At 40.5% G+C, this 25179-nt stretch overlaps 1 protein-coding gene across 1 annotated transcript; it reads left to right on the top strand.

Moving 5' to 3' along the window:
• Window positions 1–17399: 17399 nt before the first annotated feature.
• Window positions 17400–24862, top strand: nptx1l (neuronal pentraxin 1 like). Its single transcript, XM_052139973.1, has 5 exons — window positions 17400–18169; window positions 18683–18890; window positions 20951–21195; window positions 21921–22100; window positions 24316–24862. Exons 1-5 carry the CDS (start codon window positions 17579–17581, stop codon window positions 24535–24537), a joined length of 1446 nt encoding a protein of 481 aa, XP_051995933.1. The 5' UTR covers window positions 17400–17578; the 3' UTR covers window positions 24538–24862.
• Window positions 24863–25179: the final 317 nt, after the last annotated feature.

Below are 25179 nucleotides of genomic sequence, written 5' to 3'. Positions count from 1 at the left end.
TCCCACGTCCATGAGGGAAGCTTTAATTGGATTTTTCCTTTATGATGAAGAAATGAAGATCCTGTAAGTATAAGGGCTGATGGTTTGAACAGCTTAAAGCACCCTCTATGGTTTCCTTACATTGTGGAGAACCACAATGAATGCAATTCATACAAATAACATGGGCACAACTTTTACAGTTCTTGTAAGTCAGTGATTTATTCTAAACCTGTTGTGCTTAGCATTAAACTTGACCTGTAATGTCTTATAACCACTTAAGAATATGTATGCAAGTAAGCATATTTATAAGAAGACATTGCTTTTGTCACTTTACATAAAGCATATATTATATATTAAAACTATTTATGATACATTATAACATAAAATTGGATGTTGCTTGTGTTATTATGCATTATACTCTGAAGTATCACTATGAATAGGTAACTATTATAATGTATTATAACTGTGGTTACAATTATTTATGAGAAGTTATGACATATTATAAGGTGTTTTATGAGACATTACTAATGCATTATAATGCCTTTACAATTCATTATAAATATGGGCTTCTTAGAAAGTGTTACCCAAATTATATATTCACAATTTGGCCTTCCATAACAATAAATGTAAATAAGTATATAATATAAATGAATTAAAGTTTTATGAATGAAGTGTTTAAGGTTATTGAACAAACCATTTATTGCTAAAATGATGCTTAATATTTCTCTTTTAAAAGATTTCCCAAGAAAACACCGACGAGCATGCAAATCATTGCACATTGAGGTACTATGATTGTTTGGTTATATGAATGCATTGTAAAAACGGGAATGTATATTTTTTTATATAGATTACATTATAGAACGCAGCTCACTGCAACACAGGTCTAACGGGAGGAGAATAGATAGCTTAATCCACTCTGTTTAATTAGCCATGAATTTTAATAACCAGGCCCAGATGGGATCTGCAGACTTTTCTCACACATTTTTGTGGCTAAATCTACAGAATTCTGTGCACTGAATTCAAATACACAAAAAAGTGTTCAACAGAGCCGAGAGTACAACACTCTTATTAGTCATTAGTCCTAGTCATTCTGTCATTATTTGCTCACCCTTATCTCATTCCAAACTCGTGTGCTGTTATTTCATCTGTGGAACACAGAAGGAGAATTTTTGAAGAACCCTCACACAGATCTTTTTTCAATAAATACATAATGACAGAATTTTTGCTAAAATTCAATGCCGGAGAAATACACATCTCACATTTATTAACAACGTGCACTAACCTCCCATAACCCTTAATGCAACCCAGGTTTAAATGGATACCTTTATATTTTAATCTAAATATATAACAGAGAAAAAACTGTGAGTGAAATAAAGAGTCAAAACACTGACATTTTTAATAAATGTAAATTTTATTCATATAAATTTAATTTGAAAACAGATGGTGGAAAAACTTGTCCAACAGGAAACCGTAATGTCACTACCGAGGTGAGCTGACCGCTTAGGTTAAACCTGCAGTACCGGTGACTCCGCCCTGATTATCAGACAGAGCCAGAATGTTCGCAGATTTGATGAGAGCAGCATCGGAGGAAAAAACTAGACCCACTTTATGTTAGGTGTCCTTAACTACTATGTACTTAACCATTTGATACAATGTACTTAATATGTACATACATGTTGATGCATTGTAATTACATTTAAATTACTTGCATTCAATTACATTTGTAGTTACGCTGATAACTTTACCCCTAACCCAACCCTTACACCAAAACCTAACTCTATCCATAACCTTACCTTTACCCCAAATTTACCTCAACCTCAGTAGCAGCAAATGTGGGCATTATGCAGAACAACATGTAGTTACACAGTATATACTTAGTCTTGTTTGTATTTAATGTTAGTACATAGTAGTTAAGACCACCTAATATAAAGTGTGACTAAAAAACCTGTAAAGGAAAAAGAAGAGAACTGGGGAAGAAAACCGGTTTAAATTGAAACTCAACGGTCTAAAATGTTTATCATTGTTAAACTGAGGCCTAGTCCACACTAATACGTTTTCGTTTGAAAACGCATCTTTTTGTCTCCGTTTTGGCCTTCCGTCCACACTGAGACGGCGCTTTTGTCCGTGAAAACTGAGCTTTTTGAAAATGCACTCCAAAGTGGATCATACATTTAAAAACGCCATTTTTGCATTGTTGTGTGGACTTGAAAACGGATGCTTTGGAAAACGATGACACATTTTAAGTCATGTGATCTATCCAACCAAAACAATCAAGATGGCGGCCCGTGTTATAGCGGCGCTGTTGTGCCTGATACTCACTTTGATAACGTTGTTAAAAAATAAATGGCTTTATACAACCTTCACATTGCATTCCTTCAAAGGCGAAGGGAAGTTTACTCGGAATTGGTGTCCGGCGAAGGAACACGAGGACAATTGCGTTTCAGACCATACGTGCAGCGGGGATTTTCCACATGCGCAGTGACACAATTTAAACATTTTCATACGTTTCAGTGTGGACGAGCATCTTTTTGGAAAACACTTGAAAACGCCAGTGTGGACGGAGAGCGTTTTGAAATGAAAACGCCATTTTCAAATGTATCCGGTTTAATGTAGACGTAGCCTCAGCTGTTGGATGATTGTTTTAAACCTTAAACATTAAATTAGAGATGAGTGAGGAGTTTGAGCTGAGTACCATTTCAACTGTGTCGAACGAAGAGAAGAAATCAGCAAAATGAACTGTGTTGTTGGAATTTGGGAATCAGTGAGTTCAATGTTCAAATTTTAAACATTTTATATACGTGTTGATCTGATGTATAATTCAAAACGTTTATGTATTTTCACATTATATGTGATGTATGCTGTGTGCATGCTGTTAGCTAACAAAACTAATCCAGAGATTGTGTAATGGTGAATAATGTTCATTCAGTAAAATTTTCAAGCTCATGATGATTTATTTTAAGCGAACTGAGAGTAATAAAAAAAATGGATCAATTGTCACACATTATACATACATTTCTGCATATACATGGTGAAATTATTTATTTTTCACATATCCCTGCTAAGCTGGGGTCAGAGTGCAGGGTCAGCCATGATACAGCGCCCCTGGAGCAGATAGGTTCAAGGGCCTTGCTCAAGGGCCCAACAGGGGTGTCTTGGTGGTGTTGGGGCTTGAACCCCTGACCTTCTGGTCAGTAACCCAGAGCCTTAACCGCTGAGCCACCACTGCCCTAACTAGTATTGTCCTGCTGTGTGCAAGCAAGGTTATTACTGTTGTTTATAACATGGATTCTACTTCGGATGTCGTTCGCTTGGTCGTTCATCAAATTCAAACCGCAAGTGAGAAAAAAAAGATGGCGATCCACCCACGGGATGGAGCATGGAGTGAAATTTCCAGGATTTGCACTGTTCATCTGGTTGGATAAACTTTTAAGTCTAAGATTTGGAGTGATTTCTGAACTGTTCATTAAAAAAAAAATATTATTACAAATATTAAGAAGTATTGTCGGGTTGTGTTCATTATGGTTGCATGACATTTACCTGGTAATGATATAACGGAGTGTGGGTTTCCAAAGAAAAGGTTAGACTAAAGGTTAGAATAAACCCAGGAACCATAACTAATACTTATTTGAATTTACCCTAATTAGGCGTTAACTAAATAGAATTTCTAAAATAGGATTTAAACTAGAATAAATCAAACAAACCTAAAGACAGAGGGAAATTGACTTATGAAGATGTGATCAATCCAAATTAAGTTTTGGGTTTTACTGTGTTTTATTTGATGTAAATTTCATTTCTTTGTTTATTTCACTGAAGTCCAACCGATTGTTATACCATTTGAAATCCCTTAGTCCTTGTAAGCACACTAATTGTATTGTTTTGTCAGATTAGTTTTGTTTGTCTCTGCCCAATATTTCTTTACATAAACAAACGTTTGTGTGCGCCTTCCTTCTGCGAACTTGAGTCTTCTGATGGCCCAATACTGTTGCTCAGAGTAATGTCGTTTAACTGTTTCTCTTTACACTGAGCGTAACTTTAGTGACACACGGGTCTTACATTAACACTTTAGAGATCTCATTTGAAAACTGCTGTTAGCAAAGTGCTAAAATGCAACTTGAGAAGATACTGCTGTGGCTCTTTTTTAATGTAGACAGTGGGGATTTCTTTAAGACTGCAAGGGAAGCTCAGCTTCCCCTATAATGTCGAAAAAATAATGGTCAAATATGTACTATTGTGTAAACAATTTATTGACTAAAAATGCGTTAGAACACGTTCATCTCGAAGACGAGTTCGTTCAGAATCAGCTACATTACATATAGCAGGTCGGCTGACTCGATTTACTTCTCATACATTCCCGTGAAGGCCAGTGCATTTCCCTGTTGAAGCCGAAGGCCCATTGACTTCAATGGGGCTGCTCTGAACAGTTTTTTCAGTGCTCCGAAAATAGACGGTCATTGGATAAATGCTGCGATTATGTCCCGCCCACGGACGCTCAGCGTCTCTGGGGGTGAATGAGGAGTGGGCTGGCCCGGACTCCGGGCTTCAGCGTGATGATTGGAGGATCTGTCGAAAGACTGCATCTCCTTTTGATTGACAGCTAATCTGTACTATAAGAAGTCACTGAAGCTATTTCACGCTCAGTCCCATCATGGATTTCTCAAGTGTAGTCGAAAGACAAACTGCTGCAACCTATTTCTTTATATTTGTTTGGCTGAAATTGCTAGTCAATTTGCATAATACATTTCACACAATTATACACCACATTCCTTGTATCAGTTTTACCAAGTTTAATATATTTTGTTTTAGAGCGTCGTTCGTTCGTTCGTTCGTTCGTTCGTTCATTCATTCATTCATTCATACAGTAGGCTAGGCTAGTGTCGTACGGGTGAAACTGCGCACGATGGCAGACGTTGCTAATATTGTCGACCTGATTTTGGCGAAGCCATTTGAAAGTCTTCCTTACGAGGAAAAAATTAGAATTAAACAGCAGGGCAGATCAACACCTAAGATTGATTTAGTGCAAAAAATAGGGTAAATATGTTTATAATGTAGGCCGAAAATGAGCTTCCCCTCTTTGAAAGACCAGCAGCCGCCACTGAATGTAGGGTACGGTGGGATGCACCATGTGAAATTACAGTTATCGATCTCTGTCATTACTTGGTGTGTTGCTGCTGTTAATGGGGATGCATTATTTAGTGGCACACCACAACAATTGTAAGTCTGTTTGGAAATGTAGCTCTTGAGTATTTGTGTGTGTGAGTGAGAGAGAGAAAGAGAGATTAAACTACACTAAATAACTATTACTCTGCTGCACACATTAATGAGACAGTATAGCCCATCTTGGGAAATGTAAATTTTACATTAGATTTGCTTTTCCAGTAAGGTGCTTTCTGGGGTTTCTGATTGGGTTGGGAACATCCAGCCACATTACTGCTGCTACTGTATACCGTAGGGCTTGTATCTATTAAAATGATAAAAATCACTCTCTTCTGTGCAGTGCTGTTTACTTTTATTTCTGATGTGGGAGTGATCAGTTTGGATCCACAGATCAACCTCACAATTTCTGGTCACACTTTATATTATTTGGCCTTAACTATTATTAAGAGTATTAACATTAAATACATACAGTACATGACTGTATTTACTGTATAAATACATGTTGTTCTGCAAAATGACCACATTTACACTATCAACGAATTTGGAGTTTAACTTAAAGCAGGCACTTATTAGATCTTGTTGAATGGGCATAAAAAGGAAAAAAATAGTCACTTCCAAACCAAGCAACTTCCTATTGGTCAAAGCTATGAATTTACGGTCACCTAAAGTCACCAAACTTTAACAGCATGCAAATTTGCATAGGTAAATTCTTCTCCAACCGATGTAGAAATTTGTGTGGCTTTCCACTGATATGAAGGTATTTCGCCCCTCAAAATGTTGTGGTGCAATGGTAAATTTAGAATTTATTGGATACATAAGTATCTTAATTCAGCGCCTTTATGCTAACACAAGCCGTCTTTGATGTAAGACGCTATTTAAATATGTAACAAAAAATATCCACATATTATATATATAAATCAAATCATTATATTTCAGACTGGTGGGAAAATTTAAGCACTTAAGTTGTATTTCAGCATGTTCATTAATTGAATGCATGAAGCATCGGGTGCTTGAAATGTTGATTATAATGGGAGCGATCTAGTGTTGTAACTAGTTATTGTTTTGAGACCTGATCAGATTACTTGGAGACATTATACCACTTACTAGCCTCTTGAGAAGCTTGTAATAGTGTGGACTTCCCAGTGGTTTTCTACGGTTTCAGTGCTGCACACTATGGCAATTTTCTCTCTGAAACCCTCCTTCTCCCCAGCACCATCCCTCTAGATCTGCTTCAAGGGGATTATATGGATGTTCAACATGCTCAATGCAATATGTCTTTGTGTGTTCTAGAATTAACAAGTGTTTGTACATGTTCTGTAGCAGCAGCAGCCTAAGCAGATCTGCCAAGACCAAACCTAAAATCTTTATAACACCTTAAATTTATTCTGAGAGTTATCATCACTGAAATTACATGATCAATTGAATTACATGATCAATATGTAGTCGTGATAAAATCATGAATATAAAAATGGATAATTTCTCAAGTGTGTGTGCTTACTACCAGGCAGATGGCATTTGTTTTGTAAGTCAATGATGTTTGTTGTAAAATAATGTAAGTTGTGTTGGCTGTGTTTTGTGTAGGAATGAATTCCGTAACCTAATGTGCATATGTTTTTGCTCGACTATACCTGTTACGAATGCAGACAGCAAAGGCAGACGAGGAGAGCGGATCTAAGTGCAGCTTACGTTATTATTACAAACACAACACCGAAAACACAGGCAGGGAACACAAACCGAGCTAACAACATTCAACGAAAGACAAGGACTGAACCAAAAACCAGGATATAAATACACAAGGACAGGATGATTACAAATGATAAACAGGTGTGAACAAAGACACAAAATGGCAGTGATGATGACAGGTGGATACTGGGAAGTGTAGTTCTTTAAAGAATAGACTAGTGAGACAGTGGAGCTAAACAAGGGACAAAAGTGAACCTATGGAAAACAAAAGGGACAAAAATGGAAACCAAAGGGGCAACGGTAAAACAAGACAAGGTAACCCTAACATAGCCCCCCCTCTAAGGATCGGATCCCAGACGATCCTAAAAGAAAAAACACCAAAAGACAAAAAGGAACCCACAGAAAACAAAATGATGGCACCGGGGGCAGGCAGGAAGTCCAATGGGGCACAGAGGGCAGGCAGGAAGTCCAAGGGGGCACAGAGGGCAGGCAGGAAGTCCAATGGGGCACAGAGGGCAGGCAGGAAGTCCTGGGGGGCACAAAGGGGCAGACAGGCAGTCCGGGGGGCAACGAGGGGCAGACAGGCAGTCCAGGGGGGCACAGAGGGCAGGCAGGAAGTCCAATGGGGCACAGAGGGCAGGCAGGAAGTCCGAGGGGCACAGAGGGCAAGCAGGAAGTCCTGGGGGGCACAAAGGGCAAGGACAGGTTCAGTTGGTCTGGGAGCTGGCCACCGGGCAAGGATAGGTTCAGGAGGCCTGGGAGCTGGCCACAGGGCAAGGATAGGTTCAGGAGGCCTGGAAGCTGGCCACCGGGCAACGATGGGTTCAGGAGGTCGGGGAGCTGGCAACAGGGCAAGGATAGGTTCGGGGGACCGGGGAGGAGGCCACTGGACAGGAACAGGGTCAGGGGGCCTGGGAAGAGGCCACAGGACAGGGGCCGGGTCAGGAGGCCTGGGAGGAGGCCACAGGACAGGGACTGGGTCAGGGGGCCCGGGAGGAGGCCACAGGACAGGGGCCGGGTCAGGAGGCCTGGGAGGAGGCCACAGGACGGGAACTGGGTCAGGGGGCCTGGGAGGAGGCCACAGGATAGGGGCCGAGTCAGGTGGCCTGGGAGGAGGCCACAGGTCAGGAACAGGGTCAGGGGCCCTGGGAGGAGGCCACAGGACAGGGGCCGGGTCAGGAGGCCTAGGAGGAGGCCACAGGACAGGGGCCGGGTCAGGAGGCCTGGGAGGAGGCCACAGGACGGGAACAGGGTCAGGGGGCCTGGGAGGAGGCCACAGGATAGGGGCTGGGTCAGGAGGCCTGGGAGGAGGCCACAGGTCAGGAACAGGGTCAGGGGCCCTGGGAGGAGGCCACAGGACAGAGCTGAGGAAGGTTCAGGAGACGGAACTGAGGAAGGCTCAGGAGGCGGAGCCGAAGAAGGCTCTGGAGTCTCTGGGGCCTGAGCCGTAGGAGGCTCAGGAGGCTTTGGGGGCAGAGCCGTAGGAGGCTCTGGAGGCGGAGCCGTAGGAGGCTCTGGGGTGGAGCCGTAGGAGGCTCTGGAGGCGGAGCCGTAGGAGGCTCTGGGGTGGAGCCGTAGGAGGCTCTGGAGGCGGAGCCATGGGAAGTTCTGGAGGCTCAGGAGGTGGAGCCGTGGGAGGCTCAGGAGGCTTTGGGAGTGGAGCCGTAGGAGGCTCAGGAGGCTCTGGTGGCGGAGCCGTAGGAGGCTCTGGAGACGGAGCCGTAGGAGGCTCGTGAGGTGCTGGAGGCGGAGCTGAGGGAGGCTCAGGAGGCAGGGCCGTAGGACGCTCTAGAGGCGGAGCCCTAGAAGGCTCGGGAGTCTCTGGGAGCAGAGCCGTACGAGGCTCGGGAGGCGGTGCCGTAGGAGGCTCGGGAGGCAGAGCCCTAGAAGGCTCTGGAGTCTCTGGGAGCAGAGCCGTAGGACGCTCGAGAGGCGGAGCCCTAGAAAGCTCTGGAGTCTCTGGGAGCAGAGCCGTAGGAGGCTCGGGAGGCGGAGCCGTAGGAGGCTCTGGAGGTGGAACCCTGGAAGGCTCGAGAGGCTTGAGAGGCGGAGCCCTGGAAGGCTCGAGTGACTTGAGGGGCAGAGCCCTAGAAGACTCGAGTGACTTGAGGGGCGGAGTCCTGGGAGGCTCGAGAGACTTGAGAGGCGGAGCTCTGGAAGGCTCGAGAGGGGGAGTTCTGAAAGGCTCAAGAAGCTTGAGAGGCAGAGCCCTGGGAGGCTTGAGAGGCGGAGCCCTGGGAGGCTCGAGAGGTGAAGCTTTGGAAAGCTTGAAAGGCGGAGCTCTGGAAAGCTCGGAAGGCTCAGAAGGCGGAGCTCTAGGAAGCTCGGAAGGCGGAGCTCTGGAAAGCTCGGAAGGCGGAGCTCTGGAAAGCTCGGGAGGCTCGGAAGGCGGAGCTCTGGAAAGGTCGGAAGGCGGAGCTCTGGAAAGCTTGGAAGGCGGAGCTCTGGAAAGCTCGGGAGGCTCGGAAGGCGGAGCTGTAGGAAGCTCGGGAGGCGGAGCTCTGGAAAGCTCGGGAGGCGGAGCTCTGGAAAGCTCGGGAGGCGGAGCTCTGGTAAGCTCGGAAGGAGGAGCCCTGGAAAGCTCGGGAGGCTCGGGAGGAGCTGACTCTTGGACGGACACGACCACTGGCGCTGGCTTTTGGACGGTCATGGCTACTGGCGCTGGCTCTTGGACGGTCATGGCTACTGGCGCTGGCTCTTGGACGGTCATGGCTTCTGGCAGACGGACAAGACCACAGGCACTGGCTCAGGGACGGTCGAGGCTACAGGCGCTGGCTCTTGGATGGTCATGGCTTCTGGCAGACGGACAAGACCACAGGCGCTGGCTCAGGGACGGTCGAGGCTACAGGCGCTGGCTCAGGGGCGGTCGAGGCTGCAGGCGCTGGCTCAGGGGCGGTCGAGGCTACAGGCGCTGGCTCACTGACGTCGGAGGCTACAGGTGTTGGCTCACTGACGTCGGAGGCTACAGGCGCTGGCTCACTGACGTCGGAGGCTACAGGCGCTGGCTCACTGACATCTGAGACGACAGACGCTGGCTCACTGACGTCAGAGGCTACTGGCGCTGGCTCACTGACGTCGGAGGCTACTGGCTCGCTGGCCGTGGCAGGCGTGGGCTCTGGCTCGCTGGCCGTGGCAGGCGTGGGCTCTGGCTCGCTGGCCGTGGCAGGCGGAGACTGGGGAGCAGAAGCCTTTCCTCTTCTCCTCCTCCGGGCGGATCGAGCTGGCAACGCTGGCTCGCTGGTCGTGGCAGGCACGGAAAGCCCAGAGGCGGAAACCGGGATCGAGAGAGGTGGTTCCCCGGCAGCGAAGTTCTCCCAAGACTAAACTCACATATTCCCTCCACGTGAGGTCTCCGGAGTTCGGCAATTCCCTCAGCTGGTATGTTGGTAGCCCGAGCTGGTAGATGGTCTTTAGGGATGCGCCGTCGAGCTGGTGTGGGGGGCAACAGCGGAAAAGAAGTGGGAGAACTCGCGGATGGTCAACTCCGCCTGGGTCAGTTCCATGAGGTAAGCTGCTAGATCCATTTGTGGTCTTTTGTTCTGTTACGAATGCAGACAGCAAAGGCAGACGAGGAGAGCGGATCTAAGTGCAGCTTACTTTATTATTACAAACACAACACCGAAAACACAGGCAGGGAACACACACCGAGCTAACAACATTCAACGAAAGACAAGGACTGAACCAAAAACCAGGATATAAATACACAAGGACAGGATGATTACAAATGATAAACAGGTGTGAACAAAGACACAAAATGGCAGTGATGATGACAGGTGGATACTGGGAAGTGTAGTTCTTTAAACAATAGACTAGTGAGACAGTGGAGCTAAACAAGGGACAAAAGTGAACCTATGGAAAACAAAAATGGAAACCAAAGGGGCAACGGTAAAACAAGTCAAGGTAACCCTAACAATACCAGGGTACTCACATAATTCAAGTTCTCAGATCTCAACTTAAATGGCAGATTCTTTGCATTTTCAAGAGAGCATGTGTGTTTTTCACATATAATATTTCATTTCATTGACTACACATTACAAGGACAAAACCTGTGAAAGGAGGTCAGGACATTAACAATAGCAGCCTTTCAAAGTTCTGGCATTTTTTCCTTTAAACCTCAAAATAAACAGAATGTTTTAGGATTTTGAAAATGTGAAACAAAGACACGTTATGACATGTATAAAATGAAGAATAACACTTAATTTTCTAATCAAATGCAAGTAAATGACATTGACCATGTTAACCTCAGTTTTGCTTGCTTCCATTGAAGTACACATGGGATAACACAAACTGATTAAATTTATATCATGCATTTTTTTTACTATTTTATTTTCCTTGGAGTTCAATTTTAATTTTAGTAAACTTTTTTGCACAAAAACAGCCATGATATAGAATTAAATTACCTTTTTTTCCACCTCTATCTGATAAATTTGGAGGGCTATCCTGTCCCCTTTAAGATTTCATTATACTCACTACTGTGTTATTATTTGCTAACATCTTTGAAGTGCAAACACCCCTTGCCAAAATTCGTGGAACTGTTTTTTTCAAGAATAAAAGAATGAAAACATGATTTACAAAATCCCAATTTATGTGAAGCATGCAATCGAATTTCAACAGTTGTTCCGACTTACATAACAATCGAAAACTGAACAAAGTCGGCAAACTGTTGCGCCCGAATACTTATATTACTATGCATACAACATATGGTGATATTATGCTATATAAAACTGAGAACAGTGAAAATAGTCCAGACTAACACAAGCTGTGAATGTGAAGGGTTAATAAATCTGTATCCAGCGGAAATGTTCTTTCGACCGGGGTGTTCGCCTCTGCAGTGTGGCCGCTATAATATGTGCAGTGGACCGGGGTAAGGGATAGCACTTGACTGTTTCGCTGCTTATATAGGATATTGGGCGTCCTGACGCATTCATTTCAGCCAATGTATGGGACGTCCTGGCTAATACAAGACAGACGAGACAGCAACCACTAGTTTCTCTACACAACTGTCCTCCGTTGCACTTCTTACATAATAAAATAATTTAATCTCACATAAATATTTTATAAGCAATTATGCATTTCTTTAGCAAGTAACCATACAATAAGCACAATCCAATGCATGTTGAAATCCTGATCAAGGTTTATTTTGTGATTAAAAACAGCTACAATTACTTAAATATCAAACAAATGCAGACAGAATAGTAGTATTACGTTTGTTACTCACCAGCATTACTGCCATGTCAATGTAGTTGGCAGCACTGCTCCATCTTTCAATATAAGTTTCTTTGCAAAGTCTTAATCATAATAGCTCTCAAAAAATCCCTGTGACAAATGTGCCGAACAAAACGGATAATCCCATATTGACGCATTCGGGAACTTCAATTAAATAATCCACTCATTCCTAACGTTGGGATGCTTCAGAATGCTATGCAGAGATGCAGTTTTTCCACAACCAGGAACACTACAATGTCTAGTGTACTTCACTCTGCAAGGACCTTTCTTCACATCTTAATCTTTTAATTGTCTTAAAGCAAACAACAGTAACAATAGGACAATAGTAACAATGTTGTGGAGGCAGGGCTATTCAAATAACACTGCACTGTGATGTCACAATGTACCCAATTTTAAGAGTAATTTTTGCAGAGCAGAAACAATAAATGCTCTTTTTGGACTGGAGAGGAAGTTTTGAGTTCTAAAATGTACAGTATGTTTTTATATTTCAATGAACTCTTATATGTCCATATATCAATGGAAATGTGATTCCTCATGACATGACCCATTTAAAGCAACTGGGGACATACCGAATGCTCAGATATTTTGAAAGTCATGTTAAAGGAATATTTTACCCAATTGAAGTAAATGGTGAGCAAATTAGGATACAATCTTATTTTTTGGGGTGAACTTTCCCTTTAATTCTCATTCATTTGTAATGGTTTGTTTGTATTGAATTAGAAAAAAGAAATCTAAGAATTTTCACTATTAGTCTCAGACTTTTGGACCCCATTGTATGTGAAAAGCAAGTTGACTATCACAGGTTGCCAGAAATAATCATTAGACCAATCGCCCACAAAGCTATTACACAAGAAGGAGGAGGACACATCAGATCAAAAAATGAAATGTTTTGAGAGGTGAGGAGTATAAAATGACCACAGATCAAGTATTTTTTTATGGAGTTCTGAAAGGTGAGGTGTCATACAAGGCTAACGACCCATAAAGCACTGATCTTTCTGGTTAATTTCACTGAGGTAATTGAATCTCTTGTTTTAATGTGCTCTGTAAAGACCTCTTACCCAGGCAGGGCAGGGTAATGATGGTCAATATAAGCTATGGTCAAGTAAGTTCCTTGTTTTACATAATGGGGTTTTAGTGCCGCTTGCCACTTCCTGTTTACTAAGCACATCCTCTGCAATCAATAAAGGATTAAATTAAATACGCAGATGTTGGCTAACTATTTTTTCCTCTTTTGCCACCATACAGATCTATTAAATTAAATGCAAATCTAGCTGAAGAACGTAAACGTGCATGAAATTCTGTTTTACATTTTGTGAGAGAAGATTGTAATTTGTATTACTTTTTTTACTACTTAAAACCTTGTTAATTGGTTAGCTGTAAGTTACCTTAACAGGGTGATTCTCACGAAACCTGTCAAGAAAATGTCCTGATCAAATTAATACAACAATCATGTATATATATATACATATAAAGAAAATGTTTGGCAATATATGTATAATTAGATTTATGGTGAATATCTTTATTTAATAAAACAATACAGGTAAACTTGCACAGTAAATTACAGTTACATTTATTTAAAAAAGTAAATTGTGGAAATGTGGAACTACAAAGATCATCTAATTTGGAGATCAGTTCACCATAATACAAATTCACTCTGCACTGAAAACAGCCCCCACAATTGTTAGCACAATGTGTGATGCCATCAGAAATGTGTGATGTCGCACAGGCATCATCATTGTCAGAGCTCGTGAAAAATAGTCTTTACACCTGCAGTAGCACATCCAACGACAATACCATCACCATTGGAGTTAGTCACAGTCAGCAGTCATACACTGCTGTGTGTGTGTGTGTGTGTGTGTGTGTGTGTGTGTGTGTGTGTGTGTGTGTGTGTGTCAGGGTAGGAGAGGATCAATAATCACTGATTTCATCACTAATGAAGCTGTTCTCTTCATGATCGTTTTCAGATGCTTGTTTAGTGAAGTGGACATACTGTAGCTGACAGGAAATGACAGAGAGGGAAAAAATTATGCCCTCAATTATTTATACAGCACGAGGTTACCAAATCAATACAGCAACATGATACCGGATGTTAAATGGTTGCTAATGTTATTGCAAAATGTTACACTGTGTTAACCAGATATTCTTACAAATACTTTCAATACAACATTTCACTCTCTGTGTCTACTTGGAGAAAAGCTGGAATCTACACAAATGTGGCTATTTTGTCAAAAGTTAGCTACAATGTAGGATAGTTTTAATTGAAAATTTTTGGTCATTAATTTTTGTGAATTATTTATTTATTTAATTTTTTTTGAAAAAGCAAGTCATCAATGAGAGTGTTCAATCTGGCTTTTTTTGGAGAGAGAGAGAGAAATAAAGATGAGTTATTATGCCATCTTTCAGTTGTATCCTAGCAATTCAATATACACTAAAAGGAGGTAGCATTGTAAGCTTAAGTTTATTGTATAGGCCATTGACGTCAATGGTTTCTGTGATCTGCTTGGGCTTATGATGCTTTTGGGAAACAAAGCCATGGTTGATTAATTATGGTCTCTGATAGGGGTGGGTAAAAATGTTGATTTTTCGATGCATCACCATCTTCATTTGAACAATCTCGATATTGATCCTTAAATCCCAAGATCAACCTTTTACTCTGCGCAACCCTTTATACAGTGAGAGGAAATCACTTGCATTTGCAATATATTTTATTTTGCAACTGGCTGGTAAATGTTTAGATTTCACTCATCAGTGATTGTGTATTTGAGTGGTGAAGTATTCAGCAGCAATATCATTTCATTGGGTTTTCAAATGTACCCACTTGGGAGAGTTTTTTTTTCTCGAAAAGCTAAATTTTCACTAACAAAAATGCCATCTCAGAGAAACAGATGCTTTTAAAAAACAAACAAATATATTAGTGTGGATGTGTCCTGCTTGCTGAGAGCAAAAATTGTTCTGAATAATGTGTGTCCAAAGACGATATCCACACAACCCATTTGTCATTTAATAATGTCTCTTTTAAAATCCTTCTTGTTCTTTTACAGAAGCACTTTCAAAGTCTTTCTAGCAAGTCAGTCCACTGTCGGCCATCTTTCGAACGCTTTTGGGAAGCTATTTCCTGTAGTCTTGGGATAGATGCCTTTTTCACGCATCGATAATCAGAAGATATATCTGGATTTTTTCAGATACATTTGAAGCCAGATGTTTACATACACTTAGATTGAAGTAATTTAAACTAATTTTTTAACTACTCCACAGATTTCATATTATCAAACTATAGTTTGGCAAGTCGTTTAGGACATCTACTTTGTGGATGACACAAGTATATTTTCCAACAATTATTTACAGACAGATTCCAAACACCTGAATGTACCATGTTCAGCTGTACAAACAATAGTACGCAAGTATCATCATACTTCATACCGCTCAGTAAGGAGACGCATTCTGTCTCCTAGAGATGAACGTAGTTTGGTGAGAAAAGTGCAAATCAATCCCAGAACAACAGCAAAGGTGAACATTCTGGAGGAAACAGGTAGACAAGTATCTATATCCACAGTAAATGGAGTCCTATATCGACATAACCTGAAAGGCTGCTCAGCAAGGAAGAAGCCACTGCTCCAAATCCACCATAAAAAGCCAGATTACAGTTTGTAAGTGCACATGGGGACAAAGATCTTCCTCTGGTCTGATGAAACAAAAATGTTACTGTTTGGACATAATGACCATTGTAATGTTTGGAGGAAAAAGGGTGAGGCTTGCAAGCCGAAGAAAAAGGCTCCCAATCCTGAAGCTTGGGGGTGGCAGCATCATGTTGTGGGGGTGCTATGCTGCAGGAGGAACTGGTGCACTTCACAAAATAGATGGCAACATGAGGAAGGAAAATTATATATTGAAGCAACATCTCAAGACATCAGCCAGGAAGTTAAAGCTCAGTCGCAAATGGGTCAACCAAATGTACAATAACTCCAAGCATTCCTCCAAAATTGTGGCAAAATGGCTTAAGGACAACAAAGTCAAGGTATTGGAGTGGCCATCACAAAGCCCTGACCTCAATCCGATATGAAATCTGTAGGCAGAACTAAAAAAGTGTGGCATACAAACCTGACTCAGTTACATCAGTTCTGTATGGAGGACTGGGCCAAAATTCCAGTAACTTAATGTGATAGGCTACCCAAAAAGTTTGACCCAAGTTAAACAATTTAAAGGCAAATACTAACAAAGTGTATGTAAACTTCTGACCCACTGAGAATGTGATGAAATAAATAAAAGCTGAAATGATTCATTCTCTCTACTATTATTCTGACATTTCACATTCATTTTTTTTATCCCATATTCTCCCAATTTGGAAAGGCCAATACTTAGTAGGTCCTCGTGGTGGCGTAGTTACTCACCTCAATCCGGGTGGTGGAGGACAAGTCTCAGTTGCCTCTGATTCTGAGACCGTCAATCTGCGCATATTATCATGTGGCTCGTTGTGCATGACACTGTGGAGACTCACAGCATGTGGAGACTCATGCTACTCTCCGCTATCCAACTTACCACACTCACCATTAAGAGCAATAACCACTAATCGTGACCACGAGGAGATTACCCCATGTTACTCTACCCTCCCTAGCAACTGGGCCAATATGGTTGCTTAGGAGACCTGACTGGAGTCACTCAGCACACCCTGGATTCAAACTTCCCACTCCTGGGTTGGTAGTCAGCGTCAATACTTGATATTTCACATTCTTAAAATAAAGTAGTGATCCTAACTGACCTAAGACAAGGGACTTTTTCACGATTAAATGTCATGAATTGTGAAAACTATGTATATATGTATCTGGCTAAGGTGTATGTAAACTTCTGACTTCAATTATATGAATGGAGCTGCTCCTTGCACAACAGTCTTTGTGACAAATGTGGCAAAAATTATATATATATAAAAAAACTAATAAAAATAGAATTATTAAAACAAATATTTTCACAATGTTCCTATTTGAAGGTCCCCTGTATAATTAACAGCATCAGCTGTGAGAGAATTTCTTAATTATAACTGAAATACACCCATGTATCCATACTGAATCTAATCGAAATCTAAGCGAACTGTGAGCCTGTGAATAGGAATCGAATATGGAAATCTATATCAATACCCAGCCCTGGTCTCTGATCAAAACTCCTCACTCCAGCCCAGACCACCTCTAAAATCATCATACCAGACCAGCATGACTGGTGGAAAGCAGCTTTGTAGCCAGCTGTACCACCTTGGGCTGGTTTAAGATGTTATAATTATTTTAATTAATGTTTTCAGCAAGTGAATTTCACCTGAGACGTGTTTGACTGACTGAGCTTCTGAAATGAAACACCCTCTCAGTATTTGCGGGGATTTCGGCTCAGACTTGATCCTGTTCTACTTAAAGATGAAAACAATCTGCAAATGACTGTGTGGAATTACTAATTGAGCTTTAGAAAACCGAAAATCCGATCGCCAGGGGCAAACTCAGCTTAATTTACTGACACGATTATTTCTTTCTACTTTAATATCCAGGGGCGGGAAATAATGATCAGGCGCGTCGTGCAGCTTACAGCCGCAGACCGCGTGCGCTATATAAAGCCCGAGCGTACCACAAGCGGATTACAAGCAGGAGCTGTCCAGCGAGAGTGTGGTGCTGAAATCACCGCCGAGACTTCTGCACGAAACAAACGCGCCATGGAGGCCGGAGCGAGAGGAATGCATTGGAAACTTTTTATACTTTCTTGTCTTTTGGTGGACGGGATGAGCCAGGACTTTGGACAGACCCAGTTCATTTGCACGTCTGTGCCCAAGGATATGGACATATGCGCCGCCACACTGCAAAACAGCGTGCCCGGGGAGGATCTGAAGAGCACGGTCATGCAGCTGCGAGAGACCGTGCTGCAACAGAAGGAAACAATCATGAACCAAAAGGAATCGATCAGGGAACTGACTTCCAAGTTGGCGCGATGTGAAAGTCAGAGCGCGTCCGAGCCCGGTGACGCGCGGGTCGGCGGGCGGCGGAAAGAAACGGGCACTAAGAACACAATGGGAGATATATCGAGAGGTCCGACAGATACATTGGCTCAACTCTCACAGACTTTACAGTCACTCAAGCAGAGGCTCGAAAACCTGGAGGTACGTTTCTCGGGAGGTTCGCTATATAGGCTACCGAGGAGTGCATTGTTTAATTTTTGAGAACGCTTTGAGGCAAGATAAAAAAATCAATTCTTCACAACTTTAGTATTTTTTTTTTTAGCACATCAACTAGCTCTCTCGTTTCTTAAAAAGAAGAAGAAAAAGCAATGATAATAGTGAAAAGGATATAAAGTACGTAAGGACGTAGTCCATAGATATAAATAAATAAAGAAAGAAAGAAAGAAAAAATACAGATTAAAGCTACACTTTAAACATGTTTCGTCATGAAGTCTAACTTAATTTTTTTTTTAAATAATAATAATAATAATATAATAAATCAAACATTGAACGTTGTCAACCGTTCTTAATGAACGTTTTACCATATTTTTTTATATTTTCGTATTTTTAATGTAAACTTAAACTCATTGAAAATGTTTGTGTTTTTTTCTTCTTCTTCTTCTTCTTCAAGACCAATAAAAATGTAATGTTTGTTCACATTTGTTTCGTTCATAGCAATTTAGCCGGAATAACAACTCAATCCAGGCGAACAGCTTGAAAGATCTTCTGCAGACTAAGATTTACGACCTGGAGAAGCAGGTCCTGTCCCGTGTGAACGGCTTGGAAGAAGGAAAACCGGGACAGCGCAACGAGAGCGAGCAGCGCGGGCGCGTGGAGTCAACTCTCACCTCACTGCACCAGAGAATCACTGATCTAGAGAAAGGTAACAATAGGCATTTCTGCTTCAGCTCAGTACCGTATAGATCGCACGAAGACATTCAACAGAAAAATGATCGTTTTTAGCAAGCTGGGAAGTTGCCGACGTGGTATCGCTTGCCTGTCGCAGGAGACATGAGGGAGGGGGCTTTACAGAGCTGCATTGCTTTGCATATCCAATTCCACCCAACCAGTTTTATAGCTTGATTTACGGATATAGTAATCGGAAGCTGGTTTTTGCAAGCTCATGTGTTTTGTGCATTCACGTTTTGTGCAATCACGTTGTCAGTCGTTAAAATATAGCCCACCCTTGTCTCAGAGCCTTTTACAGTAGCAGGATCAGCTTTATGCTGATGCAAATCCTGTCATCATACTCACCCTATGGGTACAAACCATCATACTCACCTTAATGTTCTTAACGTCCAACGTAATGACTTCTTCTACAAAACACAAAAGGAAATATAGCCTAGTGCAAAATGTCCAAGCGGTGCTGTTCTATGGAGCCCCTAAAAGACAGTGAGGGAATTTTCTAAAATAGTTTTGCTTTCCTTTGCAATAAATGTTGCGTTCCATTGCAATAGTTTTGTGTTCCCTTGCAATAGATGTCCAATTCCTTTAAATACGTTTTGTGTTACCGCGCAATATTTTAGTGATTCCTCCAAAAACATCAATTTTCTCGCAGTAGTTTGCGTTCCCTTCCAATAGTTTTGCAATCCCTTGCAATAGCTTTGCTGTTCCTCGAAAAACGTTTAGTTTTTTCGCAATAGTTTGCATTCCCTTCAAATAGTTTTGCAATTGCTCGAAAATGTTTTTCAGGTTCCCTCGCAATAGTTTTGAGATTTCTTGAAATACGCTTTGCATTTTCTCACAATAGTTTTGCGTTCCCTCCCAATAATTTTGCATTCCCTCAAAATAGTTTTGCGATTTCTCGAAATATGTTTTGTGTTCCCTCGCATTACATTTATCCGAAAATGAACCATGGTTTTTATAACAAAAATGGTTACATGCTTCCTGCAGGTTTACTATAAGTTTAATATGAAATCATGGTTCATTTTCATAAGGAGTTTTTTTTATGGAAACCATGGTAAAAATACATTGCACTAGTTTCTGTGTTAACACAATCATAAAGTTTGTGGTTACAATGGTTTTACTACAAACACCATTGTTCAACTGTGATTACTGTAGTAAAACCATGGGAAAGAATAACTTATTGTGAGGGAACACAAAACTTTTGTGAGGGAATGAGAAACTATTAAGAGGAAAAAAAACAGAATTGCAAGGGAACTCAAAAGTATTTCAGAAAATAAATTCCCTCCTTGTCCTTTAAGGGGCTCTATACTTTCCATGTCAATGTGGTTTGGGATTCACATTGTCAAGCTCCAAAAAAGAAAAAACCATCATAAAAGTAGCCCATATGAAATTTGCACTATAATAAAATATTCTGAAATCATCTGAAATTCAAGTCATTATTCCTGAAAATCTTACCATAGCTCTCGAAACACTTTTAGAGGTACTTTTGGGGCTTGGCAGTAGGCTATACATCATCATGCACTTTCTTTGTGTGGGAAAGAGCAGCTCTTGCATTCTGGTAAGCATATCAAGTCATACAGGTTTGGAATGACATGAGGGCGAGTTTTTGAAATCAGTAATGAAGCCTGTCATACCAGGTCTGTCTGATGACGCATCTAGAATACTGATTGCGGATTTTACTCCTTGTAAATTGTAGTGAGCATCAAAAACTGCATGTCTTTCCCCAGGCAAAAATTATATAATAAAAAAATTATCCTTGGGATTGGAAAATTAGTGACTATTTGGCTGAAAGTCTCAAAATTTGTTTATCTGCATAAAAATAACTTTTAAATGCCTTTTTTAATTTTTGCTTTAATTTTAATGTTAGGATAAAGAGAAATTAAAAGTCGTTGAATCGTGAGTAATTGTTTAGGTAGAGATCTTCTGACAAAGTTATCATGGACTACATAGAGCTCGGCCATTTTGTTGATTTTGTTTGAGCTAGAATGCAATGATAACATGTCAGATATGACTTTTTGAATGCTTTTTGTTTCACAGGTCAAAAGGAAAACAGACCACTGGATAAATTTCAGCTGACGTTCCCTCTAAGGACCAATTACATGTATGCTAAAGTCAAAAAGAGTCTTCCGGAGATGTATGCCTTCACTGTGTGCATGTGGCTTAAATCCAATGCCTCTCCAGGAGTGGGCACTCCTTTCTCTTACGCAGTACCTGGTCAGGCCAATGAGTTGGTTCTTATTGAATGGGGAAACAACCCAATGGAACTGCTCATCAATGACAAGGTACATTCTCTCTTTATAAGCATTGTGCTGAACAATACTGAGAAATAAATGATCCCATTAAGTCAGTGACATATCTGAAATGTTAAAATGTCTCTTATAGGAATACAGCCTGATAGATGGGGGTTGCTAGGCAGTTTCTAGGTGGTTTTGAAAGGTATACTGAGTGCTTGCTAGGGTATTACTAAGGTTTTCTGAATGGTAGATTGGGTTATTAATATGGGATTCTGGTCATTATTGGGATTTTTGGTACTCCTAGGATTCTATTCATTTTGGACTCTTTGTCTTTGTCTGCCATAGTATAGAAAGAATAAGAACATTTTTGACAATCTATAAATAGATTTTTAAAAACTATCGTCTGATCAATCGGTTATCAGCCTTTCCCAACACCTTAGTAATCAGTATCGACAAAATCCACCATCAGTCGACCTCTAGTTTCTAGAGTTTTGGTAAGTCGTTTGTAAGGTTATCCGATTGGTTGTTATTGCTAGGTCATTACTATTCAGTTGCTAAGGTGCTTTGTGTGCATGCTATAGTGCTATAGTGCTACTGCTAGGCAGTTGGTTAGCGGTAAGCAGACAGACAGACACAGATAGACAGACAGAGGATGGATGGATAGTTTGAGTACATTCAGTTCATCACAAACTGAAAACCTCAAAGCATGCAGTTTACGTCTATATAAATATCATATTGAACTTTCTTCTCTTTTTTGCCTTCTTTTCTTGTAGGTTGCTAAGCTGCCTTTCCTCATCAATGATGGGAAATGGCATCACATCTGTGTGACGTGGACTACACGAGATGGAGTGTGGGAAGCTTACCAGAATGGTGTAATGAGGGGAAATGGGGACAGTCTGGCTCCTTATCATCCAATCAAACCACAAGGGGTCCTTATTCTGGGACAAGAGCAGGTATAGATCCTCTTGTTCAACTTCTCAGCAAATATTGAGTTGGCAAAGTGTGGCATGGTAATTTTAGATTAAAGTTGATTTAATGATGAGTGAGGAATATATGATGAGCCAACGTAGGCAACATTTTAAAACATTATAGGAGGGGTTCCTATGCAAAGGCTGTTTAAATGCCAAAACTGCTTAGATACTTTGCTTTGGGCAAATTCTAAGGCAGCATTGCATTGCAGATCACATAATGCATTGCAACAAGTTCATTGAAAAAAAACACATCCAAGATGGCAGCTGAAGCATGAGAAAGTTAGATAGTAAATGCTATTTATTATACTTTTTATAAATTATATAAATTATTTATAATAATTATAAATTATACTTTTTGTTACTAACAAAATGTATAAAAAAATAGTTCAATCCATTTAAAAAGACAATTCTACCAAATATATGTGTGTGCAACGTGATAACACCAAACTGTTCAGGGTTTCCACACTTTTAACCAATTCATTTTCAAGTCCAGGACGATTGGTGATTACTGGATAAGGATTTTTAAAAGTAAATCAAAATCAGACTGATTCACTAATGAATAATTCAGATTTGTGAACCCATTTGATTGATTAATTTTGATTCATTCGTTCATTAAAAAGGAAAACTTAAAAGAACAATTCACACACATTACAATGGGTTGCAAGTTAGTTTTACTCTACACAAGAACAACATTTAGCCAATTAAATATACATTTTTCTAGTTCTGCTTTGTAATTAGATATTCATTAGGGCTGGGTAAAAATATAGATTTTCTGATTAATTCTAATCTTCATTTGAACAATCCCTTCATCGATTCTTAAAATTCCAAGATTTATCTTTTACTCAATGTGCAACCCTCTACAATGAAAGAAACACAACTTAAAAATGCAACCAAATTTCGCACTATTCAATGAAAATGTCTGTGATAAGTCACTAGTTGAGACATTTTCAGATTTAAATTCCCAATGTTTGAGTATTTTGCCAAAGAAGTTCAGCATCGAGATCCTTTCAATGCATGTTGAGAGTAAAAGTAAAATCCATTTTCATTGAATAAAGTCTCTTGTAATACCCTTTCAGTTCTTTACAGTCAGTTGTTGATCAAAAACAACAAAAATAGATATGTTTATTTCTAACCACACTTACTGTAGCACCGAGGCAGAAGCCATTCGACTCTTGTTAATATGCGCTCAAACAAAACACTTCTGTAAGACACTCAATGAACTGCTGCTATTCTTAAAGAGACAGTACAGATTTAGCAATTGTTCTACATATAGTATAAATGTAAATATTTTAAATAGTACAAATGATGCATTTAAAAAAAATATATAACACTATAAAACAGTATACTGTATATACAGTATGCAATTATGAATATCTTATTTATTTATGGAATATGTGGATTCATTTTTAAAAAGTTAAACTGTGACCAAAATTATGAAAATTAATGATAAAGTAAAATGTGTAAAATATAGTTTTTTTTTGCAATGTACCAAGTTTAATGAACAGCATAGAGAATTGTCATATGTAAGCAAACCGTACATAACTTAAATACACCCAAAAGACATCAGAATCAAACTGAATCGTAATCAAATTGAGAGCTTGTGAATGAGAATCGGGTAATCTGTATAAATACCCAGCTATAATATTCATTATACAAATTTCTATGACTTTTAAGATTTTATTAATTCCTATTACTTTCCATGCTTGGAAAATGCCATTTAAACTTTCCCTGATATCTCCAGTTTTCCATGGCATGGGAACTCTGTCTATTGAAATAAATTGTGAGTTGAGTCTTCCTTGCGTTTCGCAAGCTCACATCAGCAGTGCTATATGTCTGACGCACTTATTTAGGGTTGCTGCTTATTTAGAGCGTTGCAAATCTTTCACTTATGATGTTCCATTTTTAGGATACTGCCTTTGTAGGTAGTAGACAGCAAGGCAGCTAACAAGGTTTTGGAACAGAGCCAATACTAAAGAGATATCATTGGAACTTTCCATTCTAAAATATACTATCGCAGGACCAATAGACGATTTTAGCTCATTTTACATGGAGAGACCTTCAAAGTAAACTGTAGGGATGACAGGAAGATATGAATAATTTATGGGCAAATTAGCTTCAAAGGTTAACAGTGTATCATACGCCTTTGAAGTTATTTAGTGTTTATTCAGCATCTCAAATCAATTTTATCTGCCTGCAGGACACTCTCGGTGGAGGGTTTGATGCTACACAAGCGTTTGTTGGTGACATGGCAAATTTTAACATCTGGGATCGAAAGCTGTCCATTGGAGAGATTTATAACTTGGCCACATGCAGCAGCAAAGCTCAAGTGGGCAACGTCTTGTCTTGGTTGGAAACCAGCATTGAAGTCTACGGAGGTGCTTCAAAATGGACATTTGAGGCTTGTCGCCAACTAAACTAAAGAGCTCCGAAATCTCCATAAGCCAATGAGAAATGAGAGTTACCAGGTCTCGGTTACCACATGAAAACAAAATGCACATCAATCAATTTCATCTGGAATTCTTGAGACATTTTAATTATTGTCTCTTAACAAAATCAGGACTGAGAACAATCACTTTTTGCTTCATTTATGTCTGGATCTTCAGGGCAAAATCTTAGGTTGGTGTTAATTGAAGACGCTCTTTGTTTTTGCTCTCCTGTGGTCATCTGGGCAAGCAATGCCTTACTGGAAAACTACTTCAACATGATATGGCACAGATTTTCATCCTTACATCCTGGACCATTTGACCCCCTACAGGAAGCCATGTAGACATACAGTAGATTTTCGAAAACCACTTAGAGTAGGTTTCTATTTCTCATCAGGATTATTAGATATATACCCACTGCCTGGGATACTCACTGTGAATTACAGATGTAGAATGTAAAGCACGCAAAGATGAGTACAAAACGATGTTTTCTTTTTTCTTTCTTGTGGTTTTGTTGTCTTATCACCTCCTGCTTAAAGCATTTTTGTTCGTTTTGTTGGTGTGTGTGTGTTTATGTGTGTGTGCGTTTGTACAATATAACTTAATAATTGCCAACATATTTCAAGCCTGGGTGCCTT

This window comes from Xyrauchen texanus, chromosome 12 (assembly GCF_025860055.1).
Source record: "Xyrauchen texanus isolate HMW12.3.18 chromosome 12, RBS_HiC_50CHRs, whole genome shotgun sequence".
Classification (NCBI taxonomy): domain Eukaryota; kingdom Metazoa; phylum Chordata; class Actinopteri; order Cypriniformes; family Catostomidae; genus Xyrauchen; species Xyrauchen texanus.
The sequence above is the reverse complement of the archived record's forward strand: the minus strand, read 5'-3'. Positions and strand labels throughout refer to the sequence as shown.

Coding starts and splice junctions, on each gene's coding strand:
- nptx1l (XM_052139973.1), top strand. CDS start 17,579: ATGATCAGGCGCGTCGTGCAGCTTACAGCCGCAGACCGCGTGCGCTAT. Junction 18,170..18,682: donor AGAGGCTCGAAAACCTGGAG/GTACGTTTCTCG, acceptor TTTCGTTCATAG/CAATTTAGCCGGAATAACAA. Junction 18,891..20,950: donor AATCACTGATCTAGAGAAAG/GTAACAATAGGC, acceptor TTTGTTTCACAG/GTCAAAAGGAAAACAGACCA.